At 40.9% G+C, this 12317-nt stretch overlaps 1 protein-coding gene across 2 annotated transcripts; it reads right to left on the bottom strand.

Moving 5' to 3' along the window:
• Positions 1–486: 486 nt before the first annotated feature.
• On the bottom strand, positions 487–12214 carry fbln5 (fibulin 5). 2 transcript variants are annotated; one of them, XM_051395958.1, is made up of 11 exons: positions 11797–12210; positions 11601–11655; positions 11293–11341; positions 10835–11116; positions 6040–6162; positions 4743–4859; positions 4399–4515; positions 3761–3883; positions 3124–3250; positions 2797–2992; positions 487–1264 (listed from the first exon to the last, which is right to left on the bottom strand). In XM_051395958.1, exons 1-11 carry the CDS (start codon positions 11838–11840, stop codon positions 1103–1105), a joined length of 1395 nt encoding a protein of 464 aa, XP_051251918.1. In that variant the 5' UTR covers positions 11841–12210; the 3' UTR covers positions 487–1102. The 2 variants fall into 2 exon arrangements, with proteins under 2 accessions (XP_051251918.1, XP_051251919.1); XM_051395959.1 differs by lacking the exon at positions 6040–6162 and having other exon boundaries at positions 11797–12214.
• Between the last annotated feature and the right edge of the window lie 103 nt (positions 12215–12317).

Here is a 12317-nt window from a genome sequence, read left to right as displayed (position 1 = left end):
TGCTCCAAATTTGCTGTATTGCCCCCAAAGATTGTCATCTATTATAGTCCCATTTGTCCAAATATGTGTTAATTGATCCATATGTTATTACAGTGCCCCCCTAGTGCCACAGTTTGGTATAGTGCTAAAAATTAACTGCTTAGAATATAATAAAATCTGCAAAGTTGTTACAGTACCCAAATCCCCTTATAATAATAACAATTGATATTGTGTGCACAAACCTCCCAAATTAAAGTTACAAAATGTGTTAAAAATTATGACTGTGAGCCCAAATCCCAAATTGTCATTTGGTATGGTCCAAATCCCACAGATTCAGCCATTTTTGATAATCCCTCAGTCTCCCAAATGCCCCAAATGTGTGTCCCCAACATTTGTTATTAAAAATTCCACCATTTGTTATAGGACCCCCTCAAAATATTACATTCATATAATCCCAAAATAAGATGTAGTTTCAGGAGTTGAGGAGCCTGCTCATGCCAGGGACAGTTGTGTGGTGAAGACATTTATTGGACTAAAATAAACTGTGATCAATAATTCAGTTAATGACTGGTTGTTACATCATTTCAAATATTGCCTTTGCAAATGCACAATTACACTTCTGCTCTGATAACCGACTCTCCTCCTGTCTCATAAAAAAACACGACAATGATCTGATGGCACTCGTGATGTAATGACAGCTCTTGAATTCAGGCATATAAAAAGTCACTTTCACAGCTTATCTGAAGGGATGAAAATTCACAGACAACTGGGGGGGAAAACTGTATTGTGTATACACTGGTACTCGGTGGGGGTACTTTCCATCATTTTCAGGTCATTTTCTAAATACAGGATGTCAGAAATTGTACACCATAAATATCCCTCTGTATCGAAAGTCCATATCGCAGCCATAAAAGCTCAGTGTCCATTAAACCAGGGTGGGGATTCCAGCATAGGGATGCTTTCCCATCAGCTGATCTTTGCTGAGTCTTTATCGGACGTGTCTTTACTGAGGATGACATAATGTTAAAAAAAAAAAAAGAAGCTGTCTCAAACAAACCATTGCATCAGCTGCAGATGAGTGCAGCTTGATTCTTAGGGGGGTGATGAAGTTCATTTGGGACACTCAGAACGGGTGCTCTGAGACAAATACCGTCAGACGTATGATGGAGCTGCCTCTGAAGTTGATGACGTTGTTGACCGTGACCATCTCCAAGTCCAGCACCACCTCCCTGGGTCCCTTGATGGGCCGGGACAAGACGAGTGTGGCGCTCACATTGCTGGTTTGCTGGGTAGATAAAGAAGACAGGGGAGGAATGTTAGGAATGAAGTGCAGGGAAGCGGGTGAATGTGACATCTGCACATGACGGAGGAAATGCAGGTCACAGAGCTTTTGTTGTATCATTCACGACTTCAAACACAAGCACAAAGTCAAGGAAAGTTAATGTGTTTTCCATAGTGCATGAGGTCAGACCTGCAGGGCTTGTTTAAACAACAGAAGGCAACTCAATAAGATATTGTAAAACCTCATGTGGTCATTTCAATCATGTTACAGATTATCTTTATAGTTTGAAATCCTCCTAAAAAGTCTCTTCTAAGTTTGTATTTTACTCATTTGAGAAACAAAAACCACCTTCCCAACTATTATACACACTTATTGCGCCATCTACTGGCTGCACACTGCATGAGCGGTCAGGTGCTTCATTTACTGCCTCTACAGGCATTGTGCCCTATTTATACTTGCGTTAACTTGGTATATAGGCCATTTTCACAGCAGACATTTTGACTTTTCATAGTAGGAAGTGTTATTAATAACAGTTCTGCTCTGTTCAGATGTCTCAGTAATGTAACCATCATTCATTTTATTACGACATGTTAAAACATCTTTTCTGGAAAAGGGCTGTTGGTATGTAAACAAATGATATTAGAGCTGAATAATTCATGTTTCCACACATGTTTGTATTCAGAATCTGTTCAGAATCACACCTATAAGAAAGTGATTTAGCTCAAGTAAGTAAAACTAATATATTTTATATTTTATAACTTTTAAAATCTGGCATAGAAGCCCCAAAACATGGTAATTATTACAGCCCTTAACTTTCTTTATTGGGTCCCCAAATCAGACAAAATCTGTCCACAGAATCTTTTATATTTTCAGACTTTATTAAAACAAGAGATTGTGTCTTTAAATTGCTAAATTACACAGGAGTGCATAGTTTCTCCTTGATGACTAATTTTGTATATAACAAAAATCATTTTGTTTCTATGAAAAGATCAAGAGTGTGATACTATGAGTGATATTCAGTCTGATGTTTGTGAATAGAAATTATACACATGAAGTGATTCTGATAATAATATGCACAATGATCACATAAGACCAACCAAAGACATTTGGTTTTTAAAAAAATGATTTTGGCAAGATCTTTGGGATCTAAACGCTCACAGCTGTGGTGTTTCTGTGCTCTGTACATATTGCTTAACACTCAAAGAGTAGTGCAGTTATCCTTCCTGCTCAGTTCTGCACAGAGTTTCTGTAGGTGCGCTGCTCTCTTTGTCTGTTAACTTACTTACTACACAGTTCTTGCTCTCTTTATTGCTAAGAAACTCGAGTAGCTTGCTGCTTTTAGCAACATAAAACCCATTGCTTCCTCCCGTATGTATTTTCTTAAAAATCCATCGCACAAAAAAAAGGAAAACCAATTTATTTTATTCCTCTGAGGCGTTGACATCTGCTTGTGACATTTCAGCATAAGGTTTTATCGCTGCATCTTGTTCCTTCGCCTTCATATCTACAGGTAAGTGAAGTGTCTCATTACTCACTCGCATGTAAAACTCTCGTCCTTCATTGCCCGACTTTATCTGGAAGATGTAGAAGGCGCCGGGGTAACGCGTGGTGGCCTGCATCTGGAAGATGTCTGCAGGCACACTGCGCCCCGACGACAAGTCCATGTGTCGGTACAGAATAGTGAAGGGTTTGTCCCTGCAGGCAGGGTTTTCAGCTGAACACATACACTGACTGCAGAGGAGGAGACACAGAAGGAGTTACATATAACACATGAAGTAAATAAATAAAGGTATGGAACATAAATGTAATGGCACACAGATGAAGATGCGTTCAAAGGATGAAAATGGAGCTTTAATACTTACTTGTCACTAACTTCGATGTAAGGAGAGTGACACTGTAAAGGATCCAGGCATGTATAGCCTCCCTGGAAATTGAAACATACTTGTGCTGTTGTACAGGTGTTGTTACCAGTGTCACATTCATTGAAATCTTCAAAATCAAACACACAACAATCAGAGTCAGTTAAAACATCATCATCATCATCATCATCATCATCATCATCATCATTATCATCATCATCAGAGAAACAACATTCAGAAAGCATCAACAATACAATAAGACTACCTGGTGGTACAATGGTACAAAAAACAAAGAGAATACATAATAATACTAAATAAAGTGACACTTGTTTAATTAGTTGATGTTAAAACGGATCAATAAACATGTAGCAAAGTACAGATGTGCCATTTATACAAAATAAAAAACACAAATAATGAAAATATATCACAGGATTACATTATATTCAAAACATTCCTAATAAAAAAGAATTAGTATACACAACAAGGGAATTCAACGAGTAATGTTTATAGCTGCCCAGATATTTGCTCTCTGTGACGCTGCAACTAAACTGAGGTGAAACAGACATTAAAATTTAATATTTATTCAGTGCAGTCACTTTAAAGCAGTGACCGTATCATTGTCTTCTGTCCTGAACTTTACCTTCACAACTCCTGCCGTCCTCGTATACATAATATCCAGGCGGACAGATGCAGGAGAAAGAACCGGGGGTGTTCACACATCTGTGCTGACACAGAAACTCAGTGAAGCTGCACTCATCCAAGTCTACGGGGGATAAAGAAGCAGGATTAATACTCATCAGAAAAAGATTGTGGGGGGCCCACAGTCAATATTCATGCAGATTCAAAGAGGATTTAGGTGTGAATGTATTTGTCTGTCTACACTTTATTTCTGCCTTTTACACTCTGGTGGCCTCTCCAGGCTATGAATATAAATATATGGATAGACAGTGTTATAATGTATAACACTAACTATGTCTAGATAAGTGTATTTTGATTTCAAATGCACATTTTTATTTCTTTATATTACATTTTGACAGGTTACTATATATAAGGTTAAGTAATAGTTATATATATGTGGGGAAAATGTGAATTTGTACAGAACAGATCAGTCTTACTCAATGGTATGTCAAACTTTAACGCCCCACACATAGAAAATGCTCTGAAGACAGTCATGAAATGTCAATTTGAATGCAGAAGTGTGTGTCCCTGTTAAAATACTAAATTAAATATTGATAAGACACCATTAAAAGACAAAAACCCACAACCGGCTCGTCTCACCAATGCATGAAGTCCCGTCGGCCGCCAACTCAAATCCCTCGTCACAGTTGCACATGAAGGAGCCGTAGGTGTTGAAGCAGCCGTGACTGCACGGTTCATCTTCACACTCATCCACATCTGGAGGAACAACCGAGTTTAATACAACATTGGTACGCTGCATGGAAGTGTGCATGTGTGTTTATCTGTGTGACAGCAAGCAAAGGACAGAAACAATGTGCTTGCCCGTGTTTGTATGTTTGTCTGTGGGTGTCAATGACTGTGCATTGAACTATTTTCTAGTGTATCCGTGCATGTGTTTTCTTTGCAGATGTATATTCTGCCTCTGTGTTTCTGTGTGTGTGTACCTTGACAGGTCCTGCTGTCTGGGTTGAGGATGAAGCCAGGGTTACAGGAGCAGGAATAAGAGCCAGGGACGTTGGCACACAGCTGTTGGCAGTAACCATAGCGACATTCATCAATATCTGGTCAAAAAGAAAGAGACGAGCTGGTTATGAACCGTAACATATAAGTAATGAAGTTCTGTTTACTGTGATATGAATAAAAAAAACGATTGTGAAAACTTTGTTAAACTGCTTTACTGCAAAGAACAAGAAGAGGGCGCTGTTCTGCTAGAGGAGGGCTAAAGCTGTCAGAGGTCATGATGGCATTTTGTAATACCAGGACAGAGAGCAGTATTGTCTTTTTTAAATTATTGCTTAAATGTGACACGCTTACAAGTAATATGGTCTCAATTTTAGGAAATACTTGCACTGATAACCACATATGGCCCCTGTCTCATTTGTAATGGACCGCTTTGGTGGTTGATGCCAATAGCTACAAATCATGTGCAATTCACTTTACTGCCAGGTCAATTTTGTATTTTTAAGGCTGCCATTAGATTAATTACAGTATTAAAAAATCCATTCGAGGAACCAGAAACCTGCTTGACAGAGATAAACCATCTCAATGAATAATTACGCCACTTAATTACCTGGTAATGACCGGTGCTGTATGATAACTCTGAACTCTGTTGGTGATTTTAGGGAAAAACACTGCAGACTTCAAACTCAACCACTGGACCAACAAATTCACATTATCCTTTTCACAGTGTTTAATCACCTAATTGCCTTCCAGATTTTTTTCCAAACAACACAGTTTGTGAATACAATGCCTTTTTTAAAAGAAAAGTTTGGCTTCCAAAGGTCAGAGCTTCTTTAAATGTACCACAATCTAAAGGGTTTCTGATGCATTAGTGTACAACAACAATGTTCACTGATATACTTTTTCAATCTCGCAGCATTCGTTTTAGCCAATTAATTGCCTAAAAATATGCAACGGACCAGTGTGTAGGATTTAGTGGCATCTAGCGGTGAAGTGGCAGTTTGCAACCAACTGAATGCGGCTCGCGCTCCAAGTGTGTAGAAGAAACTGTGATGGCCGTAAAATGTGAAAGGTTGAATCTAGAGCCAGTTTTTTGTTTGTCGGACTCTGTGGAACAGGACCCGCTCCCTCTGTGGATGAAAACGGCTCCTTCTAAGGTAACGAAAACACAATTCCTATTTTCCGGTGATTATATTCTTTTTACTCCCAATAGATCCTCCTAATTGTTAGACACTGGAACGGTATGCTAATGTTTAAAAATGTTAAAAACAGTTCACTCACCCTGGCACTGTCCACCAATTAGCCAGTATCCTTCAGTGCAGGAACAGGTGTAGCCACCTGCTGTATTGATGCAGACCTGGGTGGGGTTGCAGTGATGAGAGTTTGTCTCACATTCATCAATATCTGGAACAAGAGAAGGAGCAGAGAGAGGAGATGTTGTTAGATAGATAGATAGATAGATAGATAGATAGATAGATAGATAGATAGATAGATAGATAGATAGATAGATAGATAGATAGATAGATAGATAGATAGATAGATAGATAGATAGATAGATAGATAGATAGATAGATAGATAGATAGATAGTTTCAGGTTTACATATATTGCTCAAATGCATGCCCACTAGACTAGAATTTACCCTGCTGACTTGGTTTGTTTCTCCACCACTCAGGCTTTCATCACCTAGTGTTTAAGAAACTCTTAACACAACAGCTAACATTTCAATACAGCATCAGCTTATAGTTGTTTTTGCACAGGATTAAAGATTTCTCAGATTACAATCTGAATTCCTTTGACGCCCCTGGAGCAGCTCACACACTACATCATAATAGCCACATTTCCTTATGAGGATATGACAAATCTAAAATTCCATCCTCTGTTTATGGTTCTCAGACCATGAAGTCACCAATCTTTAGAAAACCCGTTGGGGGATTCGGGTGGGAGCCTGGCTTTCTGTTTGGACAGGCAGCTATGATAAGCGATAACGTCTGTCGGTGAGACCGTTGCCCTTTGTGCCAACTTGGACCACTGGCCCTTCACGGGGGTGGAGGAGGCCCGGAGTGCTTGGGCTGCACGCCAACAGCTACATGGCCCCAGCACCTGATTGCAGTTACCAGTCAACCTCTTTGAATGGTCTTCATCTGCACCCCATGTGTACTGTAAGCCTTGTTGCAGATCTCCAACGTACACACACAGGCTTGCAGGAGCGTTTCAGCTCAGCTCCTTATATAGACTGTTTCATGAGCTGCTGCTGACAATCCTGATCAGCTTCAGGGAAGACATGACAGATGGGATTTGTATGAAATGGCTGAATGTTGTTCACAGCAGGAAAACTGAGAAAACCTGAACAGCTGAAAGATTTTGACACCAAGTTTGTACACAAACTGATCCAAAATAATCCCACAGTGGCTTTTAATGCCAGGTCCTCTCGGTTGCAATGATTAACATGTCAGCTGTGTTCATCATCTTACGCTCAAACCCCATTGGAAAATACTCTGAATGTGATCAGAAGCAATTTACAAGTGAGTGACGAGAGAAATATCACAGTCTTGTCTTCAGATCGATTATCAGGCACTCTTGAGTTTATCTGTTGGTTTCAAAAGCCCACAAGGTCGGAAATGTTTCTACAGCCGCAGAGGAGCATGTAATCCTTTAACTCAAGGAAAAACATTTATGAGCGGAAATGAACACTACGGTCCAATGTGAAATTTAAAACAAGATGAGAGCTGAACAATTGAGGCTTTATTTCACTTATAACACTCACAAAGTGAGCCCATTCACCCGACCTCTGCCACTTTTAGCGTCTGGTCATCCAGGTAGTTTTAGTTTTATGTGCAGAATCTTTGAGCTATCTTCCTCCAAAATGTCTGCAGTAAATCCAGTAATGAAGGTGAAGAGAATTTCATATGTTCTCCTCAGAGCATTGAAAAACGATATTGGAAAAATTAAAAAAACAATGTCCGGCTTATTCTGCTACATCTACAAACTCGCTGTAATAGTTTTATTAGAGAAGAGAGAATTTCTTTGGGAGAATGTCTGAAAATTGTCTGTGGAATATCACTATTTTTGGAAAGACTTATGGGGGACACCCTTGTCCATATACTGGTGTGAGCAAGGCCCCCATAGTTCCAGTTAAAGGAATATTTAAACATTTTGTAAAACACACTTTATTGCTTTCTTGACAAGAGTTATCTGTCCTTTCAGTAGGATGCTGGAGCTTAGCTTAGCTTAAAGACAGAAAACAGAGGGTACAGCGCTAGCCTGGTTGTGTCCAAAAACCCACTTACAATCACATCTTTATCTATTATCTGTTATTTGTTTAATCCACACAAAAAATGTGTAAATCCGACAAGTGCAGTTGCAAGTTGTGCCACACATTTTCTTTTGCTAAGCTAACCGACTACAGTACAGACATGGAAATCTTAATGCAATGGCATACAATGACTGTTTAGACTACAATTCTGTTTCCACCGTTGAGTCAACAGTTTGGAGAAGGCCCTTTTCTTTTTCAGCATGGCAATGCCCCTGTGCACAAAGCCAGGTCCACACAGAAATGATTGGTGTGGAAGAACCTGAATGGTCTGCACAGAGCCCTGACCTCAACTCCATCTAAAACCTTTGGGATTAACGTTAATGCAGGCGGTGAGCCAGGCCTTATCACCCAACATCAGTGGCCAAATTCATTAATACTCTTGTGGAAGAACTGGAGGAAATCCCTGCAGCCAGGCTCTGAAGTCTCGTAGAGTGGAGGCTGTTAAAGCTGCACATGGTTTTGGAAAGTGTATCTGCACGTCTAGACACAACCAGGGATAAACAATAATGTCTTTTTGTAAATTGTGTGCTGCTGCTGCAAGGATGGGTTTCAAAAATCAGCTAAGAGAGAAATAACACGCCATAATGCTTGCTTGTAAAATGCCTTTGCGGTACTATCTGACCTTGGAAACACAACCCCACGGATCCATACACGCATACCAGAGGGCAAGTTTGTCCTATTGTTCTCCCAGATTGGTGCCATTAGTGACACTGCTGGAGCGTAGTGCCATTAGCTTTAAAGACAAAGCCATGTTTGTTGCAAGTTCAGACAGGAAGTCACAGTCTGTGTAATTTCTGCCCCATAGCAGCATCAATCAACAACCCATTACATCACCACACGCACACACACACACCAGCCTTCAGGGGTGTGAGGACTCCTTACGATTGGCCCCCACAGAGGCATGCCTGTTCTCCAGGCCCGGCTCAGGCACATATTTGGCAACAAATGACCTCATCTTTGGCACTCTGATGGTGTAGTTTACCCAAACAAGGTTGTGTGCCGATTCCCTGACAGGCCTTCTCCCCTACTAAGGGAAACAGTCCGTATTTCTGCATGAACGAAACTCTAAAGCTCTCTTTAGAAGGAGAAAACTGTACTATATGTGTACACTTTCCACTCATTACAGGGTCACGGCTGATTTATCCAAAATGACAGAAAAATGGCCCAAGTGGACTTTAAGGAGTCCATTTTCAACAGCTTGTCCCAGCTGGACACACTGTGGTAATTATGTTAAGATGTATTTAAGACAGCTGGGGCGGGGGGGGCATCAGACATTTACTGTTTATCTGACAGCTGGGATCTCTTGTGGTTGTGAAATTCAACAGAATCAATCAGAAAGCAGAAATTTACTCTCTGTGAGAAGTTGAAGGCCCCTCTGCTCCGGCTGGGTGACGGCAGACACGCCGCGATGCCGAGCATCAAACAACATCTGTCCCTGCGTTCTGATGAATTCATGCATTCCCCTAGAGTTCAACCATGATCTTTAATAATTTACACTGAATTTCTGGCCTCCATCGCCTTCCCCTCGTGTCACCTCGTCCATCTAGTTTCACTCTAACATCTGATAAACAGCAGGAGGTGGCAGATGTGGGGACTGTCTCTCTCAAAACATTCACATGGTTCGAGCAGAGTCGCTGCAGAGATTAAGCAAAGGGGCTAGAAACTGGAAACAGCTGCAGCAGAGGACAGACCACCATCATCCACCCCTGCATCTCTTGAACAGTGAACATTCACTACACGTCACCTTTTAAGACTCAACTCTTGCAGCCGCCAAAGGAACCACTAAAAGTGAGGATCCATTGGCTTTAAAAACTGTTGGAAAAGTGATTCCAGGAGAGCTAATCTGACCCTCATTTAAAAGTGGCTCCCAACTGAAGGGATCAGGATGGATGTCAAAGGGTTTGATCATAAATCTGAGAGGTTACAAGACGATAAACATGGTAGAAAAGTAAAAAATTATATTTCTAGAACTTTTTTCTAATAGATCATTTTGCATCAAAGTGAAATAAAACAATTTAAAAGGTAAAAATCACACTTTCTTTAAATAAAAGACATGAACTGATTACAGTTAGATTCAGTAAAAGTGTGGATTATTAGCAGGATTAAAATAAAGAATGATATACTACAATGCACATGCACACTGCGTACACAACAAATTTGGTGTAGAGGTAAACCAAAAATAACAGAAAGTAATCAAGGTATGTTACTTTAATATTGTGACACTACATTTTAACAGATAATTATTTGTAATTGTATTGCATTACATTTTTAAAGTGACCCTCCCAGCCCTGGTGATACAGTATATTTAACTTGTGCACGCAGACACAGCCTCATTTTAAGGGGTCACGATCCAACTGTGGTTGCAGAAACAACAAACTGACTTCGGGCTCACTGGCTACATTGTGATGAATGGGAGTACATGCTGACCCATTGTGAAGAACTAAACAAGGTTTTGTGCAGATGCTGTAAGCAAACAACTGAAAACAATGAGCAGCAGTTTACGGGAAGTTGAAGAATCTTGACAGATAAGACCAACAGAGAGGTGATGTGGTATTTCCTCCACATTTTTAAATCTGTGAGGTTTGCAACACAATAGATGTAAGGATTGTGTTTATAGTAATAAATCAGTAACAGGAGACATTTTTCTGCATAACAAGTGCCTTTACTTTTGATTCTTTAAGTACATTTTGCTGCTTGATTGTAGATTATTGTATTGTTATTACTACTGAAATCAGAGGGCATGTGTGCAGACAGTGACTCACCATTACAGCTGCCATCCTCTGCAAGAGTATATCCCAGGATGCATTGCGCAGTTGTCCTCACTCTGGGGTAGCTGGGCTCCACAGATCTCGGGGGATCTGGGAGGAAGGTTTCTGAGAATCCGACCGACCTGTCCGGGTAACCTGGCTCGGGTAAGACCGGGGTCTCCGGTCTGTACGGCTGGCTGTACAAGGTCCTCGGGATGCACAGGTAGCCTCCGTTCTGGTTCACACAGCGCATGTCTCCTCTGCAAGCATCTGGCAGGGTACGGCACTCATCCACATCTGGAAAACAGAGAAGTGCACTGATAAGGCCATTCCTGCATCCAGAACATCTGTGGGCTTGTGATCAATTTGCTTCTCACTACTATGTTAGTTTGTCACACTCCATTGTGTTCTTACTCTAGATACAAGCCCAAAAGATAACTTTTTTTCACAATAGTTGAAGTCAAGTCACTTACCTATACACTGTCTTGCCCTGCGGTCATATGCAAAACCTTCTGTGCAGGTCTGAGGAGAGATGATCAACCATAATTCTTTTGACCATAATTCATGTCACCTGGAGTTGAACTCATAAAATATGAATTTCTATGAGAGTTTTATCTGCTTCAATCTGCCTTTCTATCTTTACATATTGATTTTGTGGCTGTTTAACATAGTTTTCTTGTGTCATTAAAGCAGCTGACTACATCAAAAAGCAGGCTATGACGATGACCTTAGTCTAAAATGAATGAAAACATGACTTCAGAGAAGGAAGTTGTTATGTTACCTGTCCGTGACCAGGCTGGATACAAAGCAGAATAAATACCAGAGCTGCCAACATCCTGCAAAGAGGGGATTTTAAGTTTACAGAGACAGCATCCCGTTACATATTCATTCAAACGAAAGCAAAACAAAAAAAAACTCAGCTAAGTCCGTTACGCAAAAGTAAAGCCACATTCAGAAATACAACGAATCTTACTGACCTTGCACAGGAGCAAAACCTGAAGCCACGTATTTCAAAAAGCATGGTTTATGGTTTCTCTCAAAGGAAAGATTAAGACGACCCGTAAATTCTCCCCAAATCCCCTCTCCACTACCCAGCAGGGCTCTCACCACCCCCCAACTATGCGCCTTTACGCGAAAGCCGACACCAGGTTTTCATTAACCGCTGTCTGGTCGAGCTGAAGCTCCGGCACATTGACCAACTGTTGCAGGAATGCCTTTTTCAAAATGGACTGTTCTCTCTCTGCCCCACTCTGTCGGCTCTACGGATTATTTAGCAATGCAAATTGACGGGCCCCCTCCGAGCGCTTTCACAACAGCTGGATTCAATCAGGGAGAGCCAGCCCCCTCCAGTCAGAGCGCGCAGAGAGACAGCGGCCCCACAGCGACGCACTCTCTCCGACAAGCTGCTACTCCTGTGCTGTTGGGGGGGCATAAAAGGCATAAAAACATTCACAGTGAGTGACTGTTTTCCAAAAGATATTAACAGCCCCCCCATCAC

The sequence above is a fragment of the Dicentrarchus labrax genome, unplaced genomic scaffold (genome assembly GCF_905237075.1).
Source record: "Dicentrarchus labrax unplaced genomic scaffold, dlabrax2021, whole genome shotgun sequence".
NCBI lineage: Eukaryota > Metazoa > Chordata > Actinopteri > Moronidae > Dicentrarchus > Dicentrarchus labrax.
This window is presented reverse-complemented; position numbering and strand designations above follow the sequence as displayed.